The 25,767-nt window shown below is 37.0% G+C and overlaps 1 protein-coding gene across 1 annotated transcript; it reads left to right on the top strand.

The window, feature by feature from the left end:
- Positions 1-5,070: 5,070 nt before the first annotated feature.
- On the top strand, positions 5,071-8,414 carry LOC149221687 (uncharacterized). Its single transcript, XM_089385186.1, has 4 exons — positions 5,071-5,484; positions 6,217-6,314; positions 7,193-7,450; positions 7,917-8,414. The coding sequence occupies exons 1-4, from the start codon at positions 5,349-5,351 to the stop codon at positions 8,067-8,069; spliced, it is 645 nt and encodes a 214-aa protein (XP_089241312.1). The 5' UTR covers positions 5,071-5,348; the 3' UTR covers positions 8,070-8,414.
- Positions 8,415-25,767: the final 17,353 nt, after the last annotated feature.

Raw genomic sequence — 25,767 nt, forward strand, 5'->3', positions numbered from 1 at the left:
TTATGTGACAATGTTGGTTGGTATGATGAGATGCAATGAGATAAATTGAAATAATAGCTTATAAGATGGCTTACCAATCTAACTCTTCTTCTGAGACCTCTTCAGTATGAGAATGTCCATGTACCATTATGAATATGTCCCTAGTTAAGAGGGAGTGTTGAAATATGTAACTAGGTTCGGTCTTCATAAATATGAAATGTACTCTTGATTCTTGTATATTGTAAAAAGAAAGAAAAAAATTATTATTGTTATTTTTTTAGCGTGGGTTTCATGCTCAAGGTCATTTTATTTAGAGGTCAAGCACCCATTGAGCGCTTCTAGGATTTTACATAGAGTCAAGAAGTCAATAAATTCATTGTCATATGAAGAAGACCCCATTGGGAATATTGTAACATGTAAAAATAATTTTTTTTGTATTTAAAGTGTCAAAATACCCCTCCAAGACCAAGTTGGTTTGGCAGCTAAGAAGTTGACTTCATTAGGGCATGTTGTCCTCCTTGGAAACCTATATATAGGAAAGAACTCGACCTCCTATGGACACTCACTCATTCCTCATCAACCAAGTCAAGAAGAGGCAAAAGAAAGGCAAGTGAAGAAGGATAGAAGGAAGAAGGATGAAGTTTGTGGGTTAATTTTCAATTTTTTTCTCTCTCTTGTGTGGAGATAAGGCTAGGGTTTTGCAGCTAAGGTCGAAGTTGTCAAGTTGCAAAAAGAAGGCTGAAGAAAGGACTTTTAGGTCACCTACTAGCTCTAGAAAGAGAAGCAACCCAAGTGAAGGAGCAAGGAAGCCTTGGAAACCCTAATTTTGCTCACACGTGTGAAAGCAACAGTTGTTGCATGGGTAAAAAAATTTAGACCTGCAGTGGAGGCCGAAATTCTGTCGTTGGGGGTTGAAATTATGCAACTAGAAGATATTTGACTGGGTTTGACTTGGATAGAAGAAGCACAACATCAAGAAGGTCTGGCTTGGTCTTGGAAGTGCATTGGAATTGTTCTAGAGGTCTTGGAATTTGTCATTTGAAGAATCTATAAGAAGAGGAGATTTGTGGGTTTTCCTCTCAAGAGGATAGGTTTTGGACCTAGCTTGCAACCTACATCTTATGTTCTTGTGTACTATTGGCTTCATGTTTTTGGTAGCTGTTTGATGTTAAGAACAACATAATAATAAGTGAAGAAGCTAATAATCAAGAAAAGGTAAAAATACATCACAAGTAGTTATCAAATTTAAGAGAAAACATCCTAATTATAGCCCTATTAATTTTTCAACAGGGGACAAGGAAAATGGAGTATCAACTTCAAGATATCTCGTGATTTTAGGATCAACAATTGTCTCATGGAGATCACATAAATAGTTAGTTCCAAAAGATTACACAACAGAGGAAAAATATGTGGCGACCGCAGCAGTAACAAAGGAAATTGTGTGGCTCAAGAAAATACTTGAAGACTTGTAGGAGAAACAAGTGAACTCAACTCCTTTACTTATCAACAATACTTTTGCAATCAAGTTGGCCAAGAACCCTAGATTCCATGATCAAACCAAGCACATCAACGCTAAGTATCATTTGATTTAATACCATGTAGAGGCCAAAACTATTCATCTAAGACATTGTTCCATGATTGAGAAAATTTCAGACATCTTCACCAAAGCACTTGAAAGAGAAAAAATTGAAAAGTTTAGAATGATGCTTGGTTCATAAACACCCCTTCAAATTAAGCGGGGGAATGCTAGACAACTTAATCCTTCGAGATTATGGTAAATAGTAATTAGGTGTAAATATGTAATGAATAAGTGATTGGGAAAACTGACAACCCACGTAGTTGAATTGTTTCTCCTTGTAATAAATATGTTTCACTCAGTAATTAATAGATGTTGGAGCTTTTTACACGATCCTCAGTCTGACACTTTTACTTGATTCTGTATCTCCCTGGCCTTGGCTTGTTTATGAAAAAATGTTGCATTCTGACCTCTTGCTTTTAGCCATGTGATTCATGATTTGAGCCTCCAATATTCCTCTTCCTGTCTATTAATTTCATGGATCCACTTACTTATTTCCTTTTCCTTTTCTATGTACCACTCCTTCATCGTCCTAGAGTCCATCGTGAGATGAATCTCTAGTTTTTCTTGCCCCGGGGTTTACTGTTACTCCTTGCCTAAATATGAGGGTTTGTTTAATGGATCTCAGTTTGGTTTCCCACACAAAGATGGGAGATTTGAATACTAGAGTTAATCATGTCTTCTTTATAAGATATACTACTCCATCTTCTTGCATCCAACCTAGATTGTATCAAAATGGGATCTGACCCAAGTCTTCTAAAGTATTCATCTCCAATCCAATGGGTTGATGATCTGAATCCCTCTAAGCTAAAATTGTGGATACACATTGGATTCCCCTGGTCAACAAGTTACTATGCAATAGGAACTGGTCCAATCTTGCCACTATATATCCATCACCACTTCTTCGATTGGTCCAAGTATATTTGCCTCTTTATGGGATGATGTCTATGAAATCCCATTCATTCACCAGATCCTCCATTCTTTGTTGATAAGGATCTTTGACTATGTTACCCCCTCGCTTCTTTGAGGAGTATAAAATTGTGTTGAAGTTGCCTCCTACTATGTTGTCTGAATGCAATTGGTTCTCCCTTAAATTGATTAATGAGTCCCAAAATTCACTTATTTCGTCGTAATTGATCGGGGCATATACATTCACTATGGGGATTTTTTTTGTGTCATTATTTTCTAGCGGAACTGTGATGCAATATCTAGATTTTATGCTACCTTTCATCGTGAAGAGGGAATCCAACCAAAAGGTACCTAGGCCACCAAATGACCCTTGTGAGCTTTGAGCCACAACATAGCAATCTCTCCAAAAACTTCTTGAGAGACTCAAAACCTCATTTTCTTCTAGTTTTGTTTCCCGCAGAAGAAGAATATGTGACTTTTCTTGTTTGACTATATCTTTTACAGAGTGGGATTCTGTGGGGTTTCCCAATCCCCTTGTATTCCATGAAATAACTTCCATTTTTTTGTGGGAATTAGGCTTACCTACTCCTTCTTTGACATTCCCTTGTTCTCTATTTGTCGCAGATATGAAAGCTTTTGTAATTTGAGGTTGACTACCTATCTTTTTATTTTGTTCCGCCTCGACCTCTCTTTCTTCTTTTTTAGAAGGCCTTCCTCCCTTTTTGAGGCTCTCTGATTTGTGGCTAGTTGATTCATCTCCCCAACTCATTTTCTTCCTTGTGTTTCTTGTCATGATTTTCCTAACACCCGCCTTTGTTTCCTTTTGTGCCAAGGGTGTCCCTTCTACCTCCTGTCCTTGATTTCCTAGATCTGGTGGATTTTGACTATTGTTTGAATCAGAGGTTGTTCCTTTTCAATTGGATTTGTGACCCCTATAGGTCCTGGTTCACAGAATTCCCCCTCTTCCTCCTCTAAGATCTCCTCTTCCTTTTTCAATGCTTCATCTCCCTTCTTCAGAGCTTCTTTCTCAATATCTTCTTGGGATTGAAGGACCTTGTAGGGATTTGCTGAAGTTATGGCTTCATTTCTGTTTTGACCTAGAGGGTTTTTACTTGATGTCACCTTTCCTCTATTTTCCTCCTTTCACTGAGTTTGCCATTGTTCTTCCTAAGTTGTGATTTCTCCTTCCCCTTTCCCAGATTGGGGTTTCTTGGAATCCCTAACAAAATGTCCATATTTGTGACATACCTTGAACTTGAATGACAATTTCTCATAGTCTAGTACCTATTAGTGGCTCCATTCCCCTTGTATCAGATTGATCTCATAGGGCAATCCTTTTTCTAGGTCACCCTCTACACATATTTTTGCACAAGCAAACTAGTGACCCTCTGGTTCAACTTGATCTTGATATCTTCCCAATCTATTTCCTATCACTTTTTGGTAATCGTCACTCTGACATGAAAGTGGGAGCCTTGAGAGCTTACCCTAGATCGACATTGAATTTGGGATGTCGTTATTTGGGTAAAATCTAACAACCACGAAATCAAATACATTCCTCTGGCCCCAAAGAAGTACAAGTCATTCTTGAAAACCACATATCTATCTTGTTTAAACTCAAAGAGAAATGCAAAGAAGGCATTACCACATGCAAAAAGTTCAATATTACCCTTCATCATTGGTTTTCAAGTTTTTCTCACCACTTCTCCATCAATTTTGGGGATGACCACATTGCTGTGAACTTACCCATTATAACTCTATTCGAGAAGGCCAGAGATGCCCGTCGAAATCCCACAGGAATTTGCTATAAAGGGTATTTTTTCAGATTTCTTAACAAATCAAGATTGCGACTCCTTTGTCGCGATTTATTCCTAAGGGATGCCACAAGTACCTGGAAGGCCACCGCATCGTCATGAGGGGGAGAAACCCCCTCTGAGCCAACCTCCATATAAGCCCAATAAAAATCTCACAAGGGAAGCAGATGTTGCACTAGTGAATGCTAATATATAGTTACACTTGTGAATTGCATGCAAGTGCTTAAGTTAAGTTATTAATATTAGGAAGGACATTACAATTGTTATGATGCAAGTATTCTAGCTCTGATACCACATCCATAACGATCTACATCTATGAAATTCAAGAACGGAAAACAACTCCTATTATCTATTAAATAGTTAAATTATTAAATAATGAAGATTAAAAAAACACAACCATTAAATATATTAACATCTTATCTATCTAATCTATCATTCTTCATCCTATTTTCAAAATAAGTATGCTTATCTACTTACCAAATAATTTTAAGTTACCAAACTTCAAAATATTAAAAGTGTGGGGACCTTGGTGATATTCCTGGGAAAGACTTTAGCAATATGACAGGAAAAATATTTGGGTTTTAACCGTAACAAAATCAATCAATAAGAAGACAAAACAGGTGGACAATTTAAAACCACATGTATTGTAACAATATTGTAGTTGTATGTGAAAGAATTTGTAAACAAAAAGCCCCCACAGAGTTCTCCGAAGATCAACGAAAGGTAAGGTACAAGGTATCTTGACTGCTGTCAGGAAGGCGGGCCATAAAAATTGTAGCAAAATATCGAATCAAATGATGACACATTGATCAAAGATAAGCATACAACAGGAATACCGCATTAAGAAGCTGGGTACTTTCAGATTCTTGATATCCACAGGCGGGCTGCTCTGGGCACCTGTGTCAGACGAGACGAGGGAAACGAAGGCTCTGAGAATTGGGTAGCAGGGAAACAAAATATTGTGGAGTGGGTTGTTTTCTGTTTCGGAAAATAAGGTAGAATTTGGTCTTAGATCTTGTTTCAATTGCAAGTACAGCAGGGGAAGGACAATAGACAGAGATTGGATCAAGACAATGGCTGTTGAGAGCTTTGGTGCCGCAGCGACATTGAGGGGTGGATTGCCTATCTGGAATTGCAATAGGATCGGGCACCCTCCTCTACGTTCAAAGCATAGAAGGCTTGCTGTATCTGCTGTAAACCAAAAATCAGGTATAAGCATATGCATCATACAGGCACACATGTTTATTTTACCTCCACATATTATAATTGGCCTTTTCGATTTTTGTTCATTGGATACTAGATAGTATTGCCGGGGACTTGGACCTGATCTCATCTTTTAAAAATTTCATGCCCTGGATGGCTTGATACTCTGTCCCTTCGCCAGGAAACCGATGCCCTCGGTTTCCGAGGGAACCTAATTGACAAGCTAACATGGCATCAGCTCCCAATGGACAAGCTAACGGGGCATCAGTTCACTGGTGAAGTGACAGAGTATTAAGGTGGGGACACAGGTGTCACAGCCTGCAATTTTCCCCGAATCATTAATCCAATGTGGCCAATCCCAAAAGCATAAAATGAATGAAGAATAAAAAGGGGATACCCAAATCTATCTGACGAATTGACGAATTGGATTGTCCCTTTTTACTCGGTTTTCCCTTTCATGATTTTGAGGTGGTATATTGGATTATGATTTGCGGGAAAATTACATGCCGTACCTTCCCAGTCCCCAATAAAAAGATCATGTCCATAGACACTGGTTTCCACATTTTTTACACAGTAGGTGGAATTACATGCTTTGCCCAATAAACGAACTCGCCCACTTGATACAGTGTAAGGTTTATTTGAGGTACAGAATTTACAATTCATCAGAATAAATGATATATTATTATGTCTATTTTATTTGCCTCCAAACCTGTTGTTGAAATATCGATCTGTTTATAGATGACGAAAAGAACACCGAGGAGGCCGAGAAGACGACCAGTTTTCCCCTGATAAAATTCCATGGAAAACATTCTACGTCCTTGCAGCCTCTCTCAAAGGTATTTTCCCTCTGGAAATGATTGTTTCTGTTTACCTTTCTATGGATTTGTTATCTAATATAATGCTGTTTTCTCGCAATTGCCATATTCTATGTTCTGTTATATTTTTTTCATGTATCCATTTGTTTTCTCCTCAGCTTTTAATCCTAGCAATACCAGTTCTGGTTGTTTACCATTTTGTTGAAATTGTAATGTATTGTTATAGATTCATATTAAATTTAGATCAAGAGGGGATCAAATATCACAGGAAATATCACAGGGCGTAATTTTTTCCATCATTCAATTTAATATCATGTATTAATTCCTTCATACTAAATAGTGAACAAATTTAAGCCTTAAAAAATTTGATCCCTCCTAGTGTTGGATAGATACAGGTTTAAGATGGATCTATGATGGTTTGATTTTCTTAGATTTTTGTCATATATATAAAAAATATATTGTAATGTAATGTAATAATACTTGACAACATCTCCCATACTGTGCTATAGAACACATCATTACTTTCGGTGCAACCATCCTAGCCTATGGGGTTGCAATATAATCATGCCTACAATGTCTAGGACATCTGGTTAAGGCAAGTTACCACCGCAGAAAAGGCCCTGTTCAAAGCCCTTTATGAATTATTTCAGTGGATGCATTGCGTCTTACAAAAGCCTTCATTTAAAGCCAGTATAGTCTGTTTTGGTGGAAGCATGTATGCTGTCCATTATTTCAGTTTACATTGCCCTGTAAGATACAATCCCTACCAAGTCTACAAATGTTCAGCGACTAGTGCAAATGCTAAAGATAATTCTTGTCTAGAGCATGCCTGCTTGGAGGACTGGACTGTTTGCCTATTGGTCAAAAGATGTTCAAGGTTTTTGTTTGTTTGTTCGCAGGACATGGCCATGGGGTTGGTGCTAAAGGCTGCTGGAGGCAGAGGGTGGACCACAGGATCTGGAATGGAAGGTCCTGCTGTATCTGCAGGTCTTGATGAAAACACTGAAATGGCTGAGAAGTCTATTTATCCTTGGTCTCTGTTTACCAAATCTCCTCGTCGACGTATGAGAGTTGCGTTCACTTGTGGTGTTTGTGGGCAACGTACAACTCGTGCAATCAATCCACATGCCTACACCGATGGAACTGTGTTTGTGCAGGTAAGGACCATTTCAAATCTTGACTGTATGTTTTGTAATGGTTGCTCTCTTGCAAATATAGATGACCTCTGATTATTTTTTGTTTTAATTTACACATTTTATAAATGGATTTATTTGAGGCTATTTCTCAAGAAAGGGGATGCTTAATTAATTTGCTACAAAGAACTTGTTAAGCATAAAAATATTTCTGATAGTTGTTCATGTCATAAGATGTAAAGAAAAAAAAAATATAATTTGTAGATAAGGGAATACTTCGTTTTCCTGCCATATAGAATTTGCCGTGCATATTCAAATTTCTTATATTTAGTTATAATCTTTGCAGTAAATTTCAAATGAGTAGATATATGTATATCTCGTATGAGGATTAATTCTGATTAGTAGATCCGAGTTCTGGAAATTTGTCAAAATTTAACCTATTGGTGAAAATAGATTGTGAAGGTCTCTTCGACTTTTCTTTTGTGTGCAGTGTGCAGGATGCGATGTTTTCCATAAACTGGTGGATAATCTCAATCTCTTCCATGAATTGAAGGGCAGCATATACCCAATATTTGGGAATACAAGTTCAAAGAAGCCGCCATCATTCAAGTTTCTTGATATGGATGATTTTCCCTTATTTTGAGAGAGATCGAATCAATCCGGAGATTGAGCTTATAATTTTCAACTAGAGCAGCTCTGCACAAAAACTGAAACGTGGAAAGATCAATTACATTCCAATAATCGGTCACATCCAATTGTTTTGGGGTCACAATTATCCTACTGATCACAATCTATTTTTACATAGCTCTTCTCGTAGGCAGTACATTGTGATAGCTATTATGTTTGCTGTGAAGTATATTGACAATCAATCTTGCAGCTTTTATCAAATGTTATTGTAAATAGTCAAAAGTGGACTAAACATTATGTCTAAATTATACTTATTCGGCAATTTAGCTCTTGCTGGTGTATATTCTCTGGTTGGTATTCATTCTGTGTCTCTATATTGTGATTATGTGGCATAGTCTGTGGAACATCTTTACTTTCCTCTGCTTATGAAATTATCATTCTAGGATATTCCCTTGAATCATTTTGTGGATTAACAGCATTCATATGGTAAGTTTCTCCAAGAGGGCTAATCATAACTGAGGTTTTCAAATCAAAGCTGTAATCGTTGTCAGCTGTTTCGTCCATTTCATCTTTTCTCTTGTGAGCTGATGTTGACTACTGCATTTATCTTCAACTTAAGATAGTTTAAGGAGTGATAACAATAGGGCAGTCTAAACTGAAGTAGTGATGTTGTGGTTCAGAATGTTTTTGATGCATTAGAATGTTTTGAGAGTTTTATCAAAAACTTGTTGGTTTTATATTCTATTCATTTATTTTTAAGAATAATTTTCATGATACGATCTTTGATTTCTGACTGCAAAAGATGGCTGGAGATTTATAAACACTCTCTCCATTTGAACTTACTTTGTTTAACTGCTCATCAAAATCCCACGTAAAAGACTTTATCTTGCTCGCATTATGTGCTGAACCACTGATTACTTAAAATTTTGAAGGCTTCTTTGCAGTAGTCTACGTTTTCTGTTTGCTATTGGGATCGACATATTTCAGTGTATTTAAATATGCGAGAAGAACGAATTGACCCTGGTAATCACGGGAGTAAACAAAATGCAAAAAATTACCCTTAGGAGGCACCATTTGCTTGAGAAGGCGATGCTTTTAATTATTGGATTTGATGGTTCAGTAAATAGGCATGTGAAGGTTAAATCAGGGATCTCTTTTATGGAATTTGAACTTGAATTTCCTTATTGAAGGGGAACAATATCTTAACTAGTCTGTGTGGTGTCCTGCTCAGGTCTCCGAGTTTTTGCAACTTCTTTATAGCATAGTTTTAAAACTCCGACTCCGACTCCAACTCGGCCGAGGATCGACTCCGACTCCTACTCTGAAACGGTAATGACTCGGCTGGCTCGATTTCAATGACTCGGTCGTTGTAAAAAACACTGTTACATTAAATATTTATTTTTTTTACAAAAAAACATAATTTTAAAGATTTTAAACATAATAAGATTTTCATTCATGTTTCCAAACACACAACATTATAATATAGATGGAAGACAACATATGATCAAAGTAGGCTCATGAACCAATCCATTATATCAAAATGGTACCCAATGGCAATACATAGTCAACTGTCATACATGATCAAAGACTCAAAACAAAAAAAAACATAACCAAGGAGGCTAGAAATGGCCTCTACAACAAAAGTAAACTGTGACCAGACTCCAGTACTAGTACTACAACTACTGGCTAGTAGCTACTGCCAGAGGAACCAAGATCATGTCGATCAATCTCTGGATCATCATCAGAGTGAGATAGGGGGCCCCATGGCTCCTCCTCCTCATCATCATCTCCAACTGCAGCTGTAGAAGTGGTACCACTAGCAGGTTGTGCAACTGCAGCAGATGCAAGCTAAGATACAGTGGATATGCGGCTGCGCTTCTGTCGTGGCTGAGCAGAGGAAGCACCTACAACTGGAGTCCTTGCTGGCTATGAGACTGAGGCTGGTGGATTGGGATCTGCATTCAATTGAACAACATGTTCAAGTTCAACTGACGTCTCAATATCTAAATCTAAATCAAGATCCTCATCAGGATCAAACTCTGCTGGACGACTCTCCACTACCCAATCTGATGTTGGATCAATGTCTTCCAAGTTCCAACACAATGGGATCTGAATCAGGTCTTTTGTTCAGCAAATGGTTTCGTCTGAGCCGGAGGTTGTATTGGACATAAACTAGATCATTTAACCGTTTTTGATCCAAACGGTTTCTCTTCTTTGTGTTACTTGGGAGCAGGAGCGAAAACGGGAGCGGGAGCGACATTTTCAGAAGCTCCTGGTTTGGGAGCGAATCCCAGAGGAGTTCGACAACCAATGTCACTAACATCAAGGTACATAGAGGGATTGGTGCTCTTGATTAAATACGAGTTCCATACCCTAATACATGACAAAATTCAATGGAAACATTGCAATCCTCCAATCCTGAAATCCTGAAAAACTGATAAGTCTGCTGGATTTTGAATGAAATCTAAAATTCTACTTTCTCCATATGAAATCCAATGAGGCCGAAACCACTCTCAAACATCCTGAGTCATTTCATGGTAATGTTAAAAATTTAAGTAAAAGGATGAAATTTGAATAGCATATCAATAGTAGAGAGCATTTGAGTGTGTTAAATAGGGTTTGGGAGGGGGAAATGGACCCCAAATAACATTTAACTAATTCATAAAACACATTGGAGTTCAAACCAATCAGCAAACACTTCAAAATGTCATTAAAAAAATGTCAAATTGCTGTTTTGATGGGGTTACAGGCCACTGGTTATGACTCGGCCGAGTCAATACAGAAATGGCCGAGTTGGCCGAGTCAGCCATGACTCGGCCTACTGAACCATTTCCTCCACCGAGTCACATTTTTGGGCAATGAAACGGATCAACTCGGCCGTTTCCGTTTCGAATCGGCCGAATTTTAAAACTATGCTTTATAGTGCAAACATTAGTCTTGAGTGAAATGCTTTGGATTCTGTAAATGAAAAATAATTCAAAGGCAATGTGCAAGCCAGGTAGATGTCACTCCTATTAAATCAGCTAAGACATGGTGATGTTTAGAAATTGTGCATTTTATGTGGGAGGACCTCGTGAGCAGGAATTATAAATACAGGCTGCTGATCACAATCGAACTCTTCTGCTCAATTCACAATCGAACTCTTCTACCCAATTTACATTGTTTTGCAGCTTCTTGAAGACAAGAAAGCTTAAACCCCAAAGCCATGATAATTGAAGTTTGCTTTGCTTATGCCTTTTTTACTATTTAGATTTGAGTGATTTCTTGAAGTTGCAACTGTTCAGAGTTCAAGGTATCAAGACTTATGGCATTACCCGTGATTCTTATTTTGCTTACGACAGTCGTATAGGATCCCATGATTGTTTGTCTCAATTTCAAGCCTTTTTCAGACTACTGCAGCATGGTTTTGTTATAGCTTTTATGTCATTTAATATTGCATTTAGAACAATGTTGGGAACGAGTTTTCAGGTCATAATCATAGACCACTGCTCAATGTCACAATGATATACATTCTATTGAATATTTGAGGAATGAAAATCGAAGCTGTAGAAACCCTTTATCGATGGCAAAATTCCTCCCCAGTGTTTTGTCAAGTTGCAATGTGCACTATCGGCATGACTATAAATGCTTGTTCATCCTATTGTTCAGTTACTCTTGGAATCATGTTTGGGTTGCAAATATAAAAGGGTGGTTTAGTAAAAACCTCTAAAGAATTTTACAATCTGTTTTCCTGTCAACTCTAGGTTTTGATTCTCAATGACTTAATAACTATCTTATATCGATAAAATTCCTCTTCAACCACAATGTGAGCAGTGTTTCTAATATATGTATCTTCATATGATAACCTCTGCAATCTCTCATGTTTTGGGCAGATGGGAATAAAATGGTAATGTCACACTTTTCAGTTATTTTTTGAAACCAGGACTGGAAAATGTTTTTCTTTTCTATGGATTTGTTTTACTTTCTTGGATTCCATTTCGAGTAAATGTTGGCATGGTCCAACTTATCCCTTTTTGTGTCCATTCAATGTAGTTCCGGTGGTTTATTTAAGGACCTGTTGATTGATACCTTGATTAGGCTTTACAATACAAAAGGATAAGTGCATTGAGTGTTGTGATCCAAGGAGGGATAGAGATCTCAAACCTGTTACGTGTTCTGGTCGAATGTGTAATAAAGTATATTAGGAAACTTCAACTTGTTTTCAACATAGACCATAGCTCTAAGAGGCTTCTTTTCTTCTGGTTCTTTGCTTTGTCTGGAGGTTGTCTATTCTCTTCTTTTTCATGCCCTTCCATATTGTTTCCAGTGGTTCTGCTAAACTTTTAAATTCAAAGCTGCACTAAATGAAAGAAAGATCACACACCATAATTTTTTTAAATTGATTTGTCTTATTCCTTTACAATATAACATATATTTATAGTATGAAACTTTTACTAAATTGGAGACAGAAGACAAATATTTCTCTTTGGCTTTTTATTTATCTAGCCTAAGTAAACCAATATTTAAAAATAATTTTTTTCAAATTAGTACTAAAATTAACTTAGTGCTTAAAAATTTGCTAAAATAGACCCCCTAAAAAAAATATTTTCAATTTTCATTATTTACAGAACCTTTATAACTAATTGCAATAGATTTCGTACAATGGATCTACTCTTGACACAACCATTATACAAGATGGGCCTCAACTTTTAACTACAACCTTAATGCCCATTTCTACACTTCTTATTTTGGGTGGGGAGCATATCCCTAGATGGCCTCATCTTCTGGTTGTTTGTCGACCTTGGATACTAGGGGAGCCTTGTGCAGAAACCTTGTGCAGAAACCTCAACTATCTACTCTACCCAGTAGGCTCCCTTTATTCCAGCCCTATTAGCTATTTTGAAATTCACAGAGGTTGACGATGCCGGCTTCTCTAATCCAAATTATGGTTCGATGTCAGTTAACCAACTTGATCTTTCAATTTGTACTTCACTTGCTCTCTTGACTTGCTTTATAGGGGCATTCTTTATTGTATGATCAAGAGTTCATCCTCACTTGTGCATACTTTTTTGTATTATTTTGGCCATTTTTAAAGAGGGGAAATGCCTTACTTTCTCTCCATTTTGCTATTAATATTGCATGTACATGAGTCCCATTAACATGTATGTGGTCACTAGCTAACATTAATATAATTTCTTTCATCGACACCCATTAATTTTTTTTAACCTTTCAAATTTGTCCTTCGTTTAGTAATTGCTAAAACGATTTGCTCACTGATTTGAGACATGCAATATATTATTTTAGTGTCCTTGTTTTGCATTTCATCTTTGATGTAGCTGCACGGAAATTCGAGGTGCGTTGTCCTGACATGGCACAAGGTTCTTTGTGAGTTGAATAATACTTTGATTATGGCAAAAGAGATGTATGGAACGACATTTGCTGTATCGCCAACTTTCTTCCTAATTTATATTGCTTCACTGAATACATGAATTGCTACTCAATATTATGCTTGTGTGAGGATAATCTAGTGGCTGGTTACTTTTGCTACTCCATGAGACTACATTGGATCTCATATTTGTGCAATGTGCCCAATCTGAATCTCCCTTACCATTCAACTTTGATCATTGTGCATATAGTAAAGATCATAGCGTAATGTTTCACATAGCTCAAATTCTTTATAGGTCTGATATACCAAAGTTGGTCTTCAGTGGGTAGTAATCTTCGTCATAAGCATTGATGAATGGCTTTATGAAGAGCCTCTGTAACACCCCTTTTTAAAAATCTGTTTTGAAATATGGCTACGTTGTTTATGGGCAAAATAATTTTTGTCTTTGTGCTAAGTTCAGGTTTTGGAATATGGACTGTGCTGTATATATTGGTAAATAATTTATGTCTAAGTTCCAAGTTGTACATGTGCATATTTTGTTATGCTGCTAGATCATGTAACAATCACTAATAGGGAGCTGAAGGTTAAGGCCCCACTAGTTAATAAAATGCTTATAAGTTTTTGTTGTTGTTGTTTTTTTTTAAGTTGATAGCTTTTCCATGATGCGGCATGATGCAATAATAAAAAAGTAAAGCCAATGTGAATATGTGAGGGAATCACTGGGGGCTATGATATGGCAAGTCACTCCCATTGGGCTTATTCCATGTGATGACTAAGGTGGCATGAATATATAGAGCATAGAGGGATGATATGATACCTCATGGGCATGTTTATAAACTTCATTCTTCAGATTATGAGGGGTTTCTTTGGCTTCCCATTTGGTTGTTCCCCACTAATGCATAAAATCATTTAGTAGTAGTTTTGCTTTTTCTATGTTGATAACTTTTCCATGATGTAAGCATGACGTAAGAATAAAAAAGTAAGGCCAATCTGAATATGTGAGACATGATTGTATAGAGCACAAAGGGATGATTTGCTAAGTCCCCTGACACGTGGATTTGGGATTCGACGGATTTTGAGTGTCGGATTTGGACACGTTGACCCCCAGAATATGACACATTCGGGTACATTATATATATATATATATATATATATATGAAAAATTAGATATTTCTTACACAAATTCTCATTCACGATACAAATTCATTGATTTCAAACATAGATCTTCATTTAGATGTAAGTTTCACTGTTTAAAAAGTAAGTTAGTAACGTTATGGCATGCATAGTACATACAAAATTCAAATACAATTGTAATTTGTGACATGTCACATAAATGATAAATTCTGAATTCATAATACATATTCAATACATCAATGATCCAATAGGAGAAAGACAAGATAGTAAGATAAAGACACTGACAACTGTAGTTTTCTCATTAAGTCATCAAAATCAAAATGTGTTACATAAATAGTGCAATGCCAATGGCAAATAGAAATAGAAAATACAAAACAATTACAAGTATACAAGCCTCAAGGCAGTAGGTAACTCATGACTCATGAGTCATCAATATTCATAGTCATCATCAAAATCAGCATCAATGTCCTCCTCATCATGGTCACCACTGCTTTCCTCTACTGCATTCTCCTCCCTTGCATCCAAAGTCGTCTCTGCATCTGCTGGTGTGGAGGATGACCCCTCTACAATATCACCATCATCAAATCTAACAGGGTCTAGCACTAGATCCAATGGGGACATTCTTCCCCTTCCTTTGCCCCTTCCCTGCTGCCCTTGATTAAGCCATGAATACTGTAAAAAAATAAACCAAAAATGCACAAATTTGTAAAAGAAATGTATATGCAAACTATTGTAATACAAATGCAAAAAAAAAAGAGGAAATGCTCTTACTTGTTGCTTGAATCTCCTTGAAATCACTCCCACACCCTTTGCTCGTTGTTTCAAACCCCTCACAACAAACCCACAACAAAAGAGAGAAGAGAAAATGAATAAAAAGAACAACTTGCCTTTTTTATGCCGCGTTCGGATTTGTGTCCGGAAATCAGGACACGTCGTGTCCGATTGGGATACGATCCAGATTCGATTGTGTCCCAATCGGACACAACGTGTCCCGATTTCTGGACACGAATTGGCACGAATCGTGTTCGATTCAAATTGTGTTCTAATAGGTAGTTTGGCAAAGGGGCCTTGTTTTAGCAAGTAGGATGACAAGGTTTCCTAGCTAACTATTCAATGTTTCCCTTCTCTTGTAGATTGCCCTTATGTTGAGGTTGTAATACCCTTATTTTTGACCTTAGAATATGATTGTAAATATAATGAATAGATGGTCGTAAACCAAGACCATATGTGAACTATAATTATACATTTGATTTTAATATGAAAACCCTAACTATTGCGAATGAAGAACCAAAAAGAGATGGGGTTTATGATTCTACAAGTGGGGAAAATAAAATGGAGCTAAGGGGAGAGGTCCTTAGTGAATTATTTTAATTTAAGTCATTAAATTGTTGATGGTAAACCTTAGCTAGTGCTATATCCTAAAGTCTTTAAACTTTTGATTATTAATTTTTTATTATCAAATTTGATTTATGTTTTTTTAAGTTTGGGATTAGAGGTGAAATTTGGGCTTCTCATGAGACAATATGGTGATTGATTGGCATGCAAATATAATATTGGGAATTTGAGCATGTAGGGATTATTATTGTATTGGTACAAATCCTTGTATATGCTTATTTTTTTTCTTTAATTTCTTTGGAAAAAATCGTAATTTCCATTCATTAAATGTAAATTACATTCTGTGGATGCAATCAAATGCGTTGTTGTAGAAGATTTTTTATCTGCATTCAATAAGAGTAGCCTCTCGGCTAATGTGTGAAAGAAAAACATAAGAAGTTAAGTATTATAGTAATCACTTAACTTCTCTTTCTCCCCTTTCTTTCTCTGGACCTTTTGCCATCCGCTTGGGTGGGGGTTAGCGGGAACCATTTCTAAATCACTCATTGTTGTCTTTGGTGGAGTTTCTTTATCTGAAACAAAAATTTCCAACACATGGACTCTCTTTGAGCCCATCGCCCTATCCTCTTTGTATGAAATCCTTGTATATGCTACATGTGTGGGAAAATGATTACCTTTGGTACTTGGTAGTGTACCTTCATGCAAGCTTAAGCCTTACATTGTTACCAATGTACTATTGATAATGATGATTGCGTCGTAGCAAGAGCGAACCATATCCTATGTTGAGATCCTTTAAAGTCCAAATAGAGAGATTCCTTGATGAGTCTATGACGAAGAACTGGAAAGAAATTGTGATAGTGTCAAGCATTGTTTAGTAGAGAAGGGGATCTTATTAATGTTCTGTATGTTGAGGGGGAATGGTGCTAGTTGATTGCGGTAGTCGTAAAGGGGAATGGTGCAACGTTTTATCATTTTATATTTTTTATTATTGTGTATGGATTTAAATTTTATAATTATGGATGGAAGCATTATAAAATTGTATTCATGTCCTAAGATTGAAATTGAATATTCAAGGTTACTGTAGGTTTACTTCTACTATTGTATTATATAGCTAGCTAGCGAAATCGATTTTGGTATTAGAGATAAAGTTTTAGGGTGTTTATGAGGTACTTTGTAGCTTTAATAGTGTACAAATATTGATGCGTATGTGATAGTATGGTATTAGATGTTGATTTCTGTAACATCAAATGTGCTCTAGCCTTGAAACTTTGCAGATAGGCTAAGACACGTGCATTCTCCAATACCCAGAAATTGTTTGGGAAAATTCCACCTAGATATGATTTAATTAAAATAATTAACTTTTTAAAATGGTTCTCGAAGTCTAAACTTAGGCAATTTGGTTAATTAAAGGGTATTAATTAAATCGGGTGTGAATCTTCTAGAAGAAGACGAGGATCAACTCCTAATTAATCTTAGCCCTTGATTATTTTTTAAAATTAGTCGTTGGAGCTCCAACAAGAGATTATAAGGAACTTGGAGAACACACTTGTGCAGTTCGATTTTGTTGGGAAGTTGATTTCCTGAGTAGCAGTTGTGAGTTGCCGGAAGTGACTCAGTAAAGTTGAAGTAATGAGAGAGGGGTAGGGATAATAGACCAGAGGAGAGGTTCTCTAGATATGGGGAGTGCAAGGCAGAGAAGACATAGGGAGGTTCAGAGACGCAGCACAGTGCCATGCAGAGGCAACACAGAGCTTCAGAGGGAGTCCGAGATTCAGCTGGGAAGTTGAGTTCCAGAGCCAGAAGCCGGTGTGTGAGATCAGAGGGCCATAGGAACAAAGTTCCAGACAACAGGAGATCAGAGGAGGAGGAGACGCAAACCCCAGAGAGTTTGGCACAGAGGTTACACAGAGGCAACATGGGGCTAACCATCTAGAGCTTGGATTAGATTCATATTCCCAGTGACAGTGTGAGATTTTTCTCACTATCTTCTTGTTAGTATTTCTCTGTATCAGATTGCCAGTTTGGGCATCTAACGAATTGTACTTAGATTACTACTGCATAATAAATAAAACCCTCAGTCGCTGCACCGATTTTCCCACATTGGGTTTTTCCGAGGACATTTGTCCAAAAACAACAATGTATGTGTGTTTATTTCTCTCCAGTGCAGTGTTTTATTTTGTGTAGGGTGTAGTGTATGCATTTCAATATTTATCGTAGAAAACTGAAAGTAACTTGTTCATGTAATTTAACAAGTAGGAGAAATATTATCAGTTTGTTGTAGTAGGAATCGGGTCACAGATTTTTCACATTGTATCAAAGGGCAGATCATGAGTAGAAGAGCTCAGTTGTAGAAAGGAAGAAGGAGGTTCTAATTTCTACCTTGGCAGCAATTCAAAACCCTAGAGGCAGCGCAGTCCTTGGGCCAAGGAGGTCGAAGTTTTGAGGGAAGATCGATTTCTCTGAGTGAGTCGACAGAGAAATTCGATTTATAGATTGAAGCTTTCTAGAGGCAGAAGGGAGCAATGTATTTTTCTTGCAGAGCAGATCTTCAGCTGGGACACAGATATTTTGCAGCAGTTGCTAGCAAAATAATGTCAGAGGGAGAGACGAGCACATACTGAGGGAATTCCTTCCTCAGTGGACTTCTAGCCCATAAGTTCGATTTTTTCCTAGCAAAGCAGTAGTAGCTGTGAGCATATTTTCCCACTCCAGTAGGGAGTGCGTAGAGTCAGTTAGCAACTGCACAGAAGAGAAGAGGAATAATTCGACATTTGCAAAGATGGCCACAGATGGGCAGGATCCATGGAAGAGTAGAAAATTAGATCCAGTTGTTGTAGATTTCTCACATAGATCAATATCCTTGCTATGGGAGCCCAACATAATCAGTGGCATAGGATCACAATGTCAGTGGATGCAGCTAGTCATTCAAATGACAATTGCATAGCTAGTTGTAGTCAGTTTCCGAAAGACAATTGCAGTGCCACATGCAGTGTGAATTGCCTAGTTGCAGTATGTAGGTGTAGTTTCAGCAAGGAGATTCCCAGCGTAGATCTTCGCAATTCAGTTTCTAGTGCAGGAGGACTGTGTGAGTTTCCATGAGGGAGTATAGAGATTTCCCATAGGGAGATCGAGACTCAAATGGAGTCTAGTTTCAAAGGGAGCAACTCTATGGAAGTTAGAACTTCAGGATCTGGGGAGATCAGACTCATTATTGTAGTAGTTGCAGCAACACTACAGAAGTATCAGTAGAGCAGTAACAACAACAATATGAGTAGATCAAATTTTGTGTTGATGAAAGCTGTACCTCCAGGAGTGAGGTGGGTTGATTTGGTTTTGTAGCCCCAGAGAGCTACACGTTGGGCAAGATTCTTGAGGAGGTGCAACTCATGAATCAATACCTTGCTACAAGAGCCCAAGACATGCAGTAGCAGGATGGACCAGTGGCAGTTGGTGCAGTTAGGTGCCAAAGTGGTAGATGCAGTAGCTAGTAGCAGGTCAAAGACTTAAAACACAGTGCAGAGTTGGTAGCATTGTAGTTGCATAGTGCAAAGTCAACAACAACGTAGAGGCTTCAGTGAAAATGCAAATACTAACATTAGTTAGAACTCAGACGACAGATGCATCATACTGACCACAATTAGTTCACTATTTTAGATGCATTTTAGTTGCAGATGTTGTAGTTGCAACAACAACAGATGGATGGGTTGTAGTGCAAATGCAACGTTGGCAACAGTTCAGCAAGGTCGACAACAACACAGATGCAACTCATAACAGAGTTGCACAGTATTTGATGGGCAGTAGAGCCAGACATCAACATCGTAGCAGGAGATGGTGTAGAGACACAGTGATGCTTCAGTGGTTGCAGCACCAGAGCACTTTCCTCTCTAAGAGGAAGTGTTGATTTCTGCAGCATCAGATGTGCTCTAGCTTTGAAACTTTGCAAAGAGGTTAAGACACATGCATTATCCAATACCCATAAACCATTTGGGAAAATTCCACCAAGAGATGATTTACTTAAAATAATTAACTTTTTAAAATGGTTCCCTAAGTCTAAACTTAGGAAATATGGTTAATTAAAGGGTATTAATTAAATCAGGTGCGAATCTTCTAGAAGAAGACGAGGATCAACTTCTATTTAATCTCAGCCCTTGATTATGTTTTAATCTTGGCCGTTGGAGCTCCAACGAGAGATTATAAGGAGTTCAATGGGCACTTGGAGAACACACTTGTGTAGTTCGATTTTGCTGGGAAGTTGATTTTCTTAGTAGCCGCTGTGAGTTGTCGGAAGTGACTCAGTAAAGTCAAAGCAGCGGGATAGGTTCTCCAGATTTTGGGAGTGCAAGGCAGAGAATACAGAGAGAGGTTCATAGAGGTAGCACAAAGCTTCAGAGGGAGTCTAAGATTCAGTTAGGAATTCGAGTTCTAGAGCTAGAAGCCGGTGTGTGAGATCGGAGGGCCAGAGGAGCGAAGTTCCATACAATAGGAGATCGGAGGAGGAGGTGACATAGACCCAGAGAGGTTGACGCAAAGGCTGCGTGGGGCCAACCATCCAGAGCCTGGATCAGATTTGGATTGCCAGTGACAGTGTGAGATTTTTCCCACTATCTCCTTAACAATATTTCTCTGTATCAGATTGCCAGTTTGGGCATCTAAGTACTCAGATTACAACTGCATAATAAATAAAACCTTATTTGCTACACCGATTTTCCCACATTGGGTTTTTCCGGGGACATTTGTCCAAAAACAACAGTGTATATGTGTGTGTTTATTTCTCTCTAGTGCAATATCTTGTTTGCCTGGTATTTTATTTTATGTAGGCTTCAATGTATGTATTTCAATATTTTCCATAGAAAACTGCAAGTAACTTGTTCATATAATTTAACAAGTAGGAGAAATATTATCAGTTTGTTGCAGTAGGAATCGGGTCACTGATTTTTCACATTAGAGCCATTGGATATAGAATTGGAGTTTTATGGGCCAAAATTAGACTCTACATGAAATTTTGGTTTCAAGTTCAACATTGTGGTTGTATGTGTTGGAAGATTGACTACACAAATGAAATTGCAATTTGTGGGTTATATGTTTCACAAAATATCAAACAAAACATGGTGTATAAATCAAATAAAGAGAGATTCTTGGCTTTGTAATGCTTATATTGTGATTTGGCTAGAGCATATAGGTTGGTTATGGAAGCATTGTTTGGTTATAATTAGGAATTACAGAGTTGGCTCCATGGTAAGATGGAAAACTTGTAAAAATCTGTAAAAATCCCAATTTCGTTAAATCAAATTGACAAATATTAGCCATAATGTTTTTTGGGAATTTGAAATTTTGAAGGAGCCACAGACAATTCAAGTGGAATCATTAGATATAGATCTATTGTGGAGATCTTCTCATGGGAGTTTGTAAAGTGTGGAGGTCGTGGACATAAATTTATTGTGGCAGTGGAGATCTATAACACAAATATTATCACAATGTTTTGAGATGTTAGATAAATGAAGAAAATGAAATGTTGTCATCAACTAAGGTTTATTTGGATTAATTCCCCAAATCTCATTGTGGCAAATTGGAAAAGGGTATGGAGGAGATAGAATCATGTGCCATGAATTGTCAAGATTACATCAAAGAATAAAATATATTGTCTAGATCTGATTGCGGTAAATGAGAGTTAATGAATAGAAAAAATATAATGACATGGCATAATTAGTGGGTGCCACATAGGTTGTACGCAGACATCAGTGTTATGTCAATATAGCCACATATAATTTCATGTCAGTAATGCCACATTTGTACAAGAAAATTTGTTTAAAAAAATTATGGAGCAAATTTCTTGTTTTGGACATAATAGTAGCATATGAATTTTGATAGTGTTGAAATATATGGTGAATATTCCTGGTGATAGTATCTATGAAAGTGTCAGTGACATGTTATCCTCCAGATTATCAACCTTGGCAAGGTCACAGTCAAAGTGCTAGGGGGTAAGCACGCATGAGATATGTCCACTGTCACTTTGGCATAAACTTCTCTCACTTTAGGCCAACTCCTAGAGAGCCATGAGGGCATTCTAATCTACCCACTTCACTAACAAGTTAAAAGGTTAGTGCCTAGAAACACTTACATATGATAAAGGTTATGATTTAAATAAACAAGCTCTAAATCTGATATATAAATAAGTATCACAAAAAACACAAGCCAACACTTGAAGACCCACTCAAAAACCATAATAAATTATTACTTGTCATGCTCAAGTGTGAGAGAAAGATACATATATCAAGTGAGATGAATTTCCTTTGATTACAATTTGATTTTGTAGTATGGTCTTGGATAAACTTGATTCTTTCCTACACTTCCACATCTATAATATGACATAAAACACAATAAATCCCATATTTGGAGTGCCTTACAGCCCGAAAGTGTGCAAACACACTATGGTGAAAGATCCTTGGGTGATTTTCTTGGGCACTAAATTATGATTGAAATTGCAACCCAAGAATTAAAAAATATTCAAAAACTAAAAAGATATAACAATCTAAAATAAGCTTGCATAAAAATGAGGGCTAATGCCCTCATGGTGAAAATTAGAAAATGCCCCAATCTAGATAAAACAATTTTTAATACTTTGGGTGGCTCAAATCACTTCCAAATATTAATGATATGCACTTAAAACAATTTAGAAATGAAATTAGGGCTTCAAGGGGGGCTAGAGACAACCTTTCCTCACGAAGTTGTAGATTTATGGTCTTACCAATCCTTCCAAGTGTATAACTGTGATAAAATTCCATAATTGAGTAGACATCTTAAAACCCTCAAAACAATGTTAGATTAACCTTGAAAGCTTAAATAAGAGGGTCATTTTCCACTTGGGTTGTTGCTTCAAGAATTTAGACACAACTCCCAAGAAAAATATACAGATTAACAATGTAATACCCAAACTCTACTCTAGATGATAAATATATGTTTTCCAATGTTTTGTTTTGTTTTTATGGTGGATTTTTTTTTCCTATTTTTTAATTTTTTTAAATTTATGAAAAATAAAATAAAAGAATTAGAATTTCGAAAGAAATAGTTGATTTTTAGGATTAAGGCTTAAGTGTCTAATCTCCACTAGGGAAATTCGGGTCAAGATGAATGCACTTATTAAAGTTGGTTATCTAATGCTTGGATAAGGACGAGAGGCTAGAATTCTAGAAGTTAAATTAACCTCTTTTCTAATCAAGACAAGTTATGAAATCGAAGCCCTATGAGAAGGGATCCAGTGGGAAATCCTTTAACCACAAGATCAACTATGGAATGAAATAAAATCAAAACTATTGTTAAGGAAGCCTATAGAGTATGGTCTAACAAGGAGATTCAATGCTTACCTCGAACCAACAAAGTAGAGTGTGAGAAAAACCCCTTGATATCTCCTTCTAAGTGATAGAGTTTCCCTTCAATGGATCGATTTAGAAGCCTTGTAGTAGTCTTCAGTTATCACAATAATGTCTTTGAAAATCAAGAAGAATAATGAAGAAAAAGAGAGTCCAATAGTTGGCACTGAAGCTTCATGAAAATAGTTATGCTATGGCATATTGATCTCCAAGAATTCACAATGATGTGGGAGGAGAGGGGACTCTCAATTTACAAATGAGGCTCTCAATATATCTCCCCCTTTTTCTCCCTAGAAATGTCTAAGAAACTTTAAAAAGATATATTTGTATATTATAAAAGGCTTGGACACTAAGTCATTAGAAAAAAATAATTATTTATATCACTTAAAGCCCTCAAAAGAGGTTGATGTCCAACTTGCATAGGCTTAACTTGATTTAAAAGGAGGCCAATTTGCTTTAGAAGTTCACTATTATCCTGATAAATGGATTGGGTTGACTTGAAATAACCCAACATCTTCTTTTTTAAGCTCATCGTTCACTTGAAAAATGACCTTTTTGAGCCCAACAACTATCTTGAAGGTGTATGGCTCAATAACTTGGGTTTTTTCTTGTTTGTTTTGATGAATTAAGGCTTGATTTATTCTTTTTAATGATTGATTATGGTCCTTGAGGCTTGATGCATCATATTTTAACATAATTCCACCCTTGATGTTGATTTTTAGTGATTTCTTTAACTGATAATTACTTCCAATGATTCTTAACCAATTCATCTTATACCAGATTCATCATTAAGTAATTATACAAGAAAAATCGTTGTGATTGTAAAACATTAATGACAGTGAAAGACATGAGGAGACGACCAAACATAGGAAACACAAAATTTACTCAGGGAAAACCCCAAACCAGGGGGAAAACATGACAACCTTTTCTTAGAGAAATTTGTCTATTCAACAAGAGATACAATCTGAAATTTTCTAGTCAAATCAAATCAAACTAACCAGTGATCAAACATATATAAAATTCACCCTCTTGAAATTTCGCTCTTCGAACATTTTGTCCTCCTGCCTCAAAGAATTCGTCCTCCTTTGATGCCTCCGAAATTTCCTCAGATTCATTCTCTTACTCTGCCTCAGATTGGCCAAAACTTCTTCCTCAGAAGATGCCTTATGTGATCTTAAAATCTTGCTTGAAAGGAGAGGATGAATGAATTATTTAGAATGAATGGATGATGCTGAATAGTTGTGTCTTTTGGGGTGAGACAACCTAAATTTGTAGAGAATCCGACCTTTACATTTGGGAGGCAAAATTCACAATTTGAAAATTCAAATTTTACTCTTTTTGGAACTGACTTGGAATCCAAAATTTTATTTTTCATTTCAAAATTATGAAGACCGACCATAGCAATAAAAATCAACACCCCCTCTTATATAGGGAGGTATTCATAATGAAGACTCCATATGTTCTCTGTTGAAAATTTTCTCTAAGAAAAGGTTATAACAATTTATCATCAACATCAACATCAACATCATTCAATTACCATAGTCTTAGTCTTCAACTCTAACTCATGGTAAATCAACAACATCAACTAGGCACCATAATTCTGGTCACCATCTCTGAACTATGGTACATCATTAGCATCATCTAGTCACCATGATTTTGGTCGACACCTCTGATCCATGGTATATTGACTAGTCCTGGTTCACCATCATCCTGGTCAATGTCTTTGACTCGTGGTGAAACCCTAGGGACACACTAAATCTATTTGAGTATCCTGATCCCAAATCCAAAGGCGTCACTCTAGGATATGATGCTAAATGGGCTCACTCAACCTATCTGGAGAGTACACTAAGTCTGATGCTGAAAGGCACCCACTCAATTGAGTGATTCTAGGCCTCTACGACCATTTCTACCTAATTACAGTCAACATACTTGACACAAGAAGAATGATTGTCTTTTACCGAACCATTTTCTCTAATTCCAATCAAAATGCCTGACTTATAGAGAATGGCTATCCCTGGATTAGCTAACTATGTTTTGTGTCATTCCACTACCTATGGAAAGCATCCTGCATCAACATCATGCTCACTTAGAGCAATTCACCAATTACCAAAGTCATCACTTGGAAATTGGTCAACACCCATGAACTCTGGTGAAACACTAGGTTATTACCATTTTGGCATGCTAATTGAATGGTATCTCTCATGCCCAATGCTAGAGGCACTCACTCACCCACCTGGGGAGAAATCTAGGCCTTGATGCTCTCTAAGCCATTCTCTCTAGCCACATTTTGTGGTCCCTGGTCAATACTTTGACCTATCTATATTCCGAAATAGGGAGAATGTCTTCCCCTTGATGCAACAACATCACCATTCCCTCTAATTAAGGAAAATATTCTCAACCACTCTGGTTTGAAGTATACAAACTTCTCAAGCTTTTCCCTGAAATATACGAACTTCACCATGGGACAAAGGCTTTGTGAGCCTCACTGTTGACTAGTAATGGAGCCACACCGC

Source organism: Pinus tabuliformis, chromosome Q (assembly GCF_031772625.1).
Source record: "Pinus tabuliformis cultivar Carrire ecotype Pingquan chromosome Q, CPIR1, whole genome shotgun sequence".
Lineage (NCBI taxonomy): Eukaryota > Viridiplantae > Streptophyta > Pinopsida > Pinales > Pinaceae > Pinus > Pinus tabuliformis.

Coding starts and splice junctions, on each gene's coding strand:
- LOC149221687 (XM_089385186.1), top strand. CDS start 5,349: ATGGCTGTTGAGAGCTTTGGTGCCGCAGCGACATTGAGGGGTGGATTG. Junction 5,485..6,216: donor TGCTGTAAACCAAAAATCAG/GTATAAGCATAT, acceptor ATCTGTTTATAG/ATGACGAAAAGAACACCGAG. Junction 7,451..7,916: donor ATGGAACTGTGTTTGTGCAG/GTAAGGACCATT, acceptor TTTTGTGTGCAG/TGTGCAGGATGCGATGTTTT.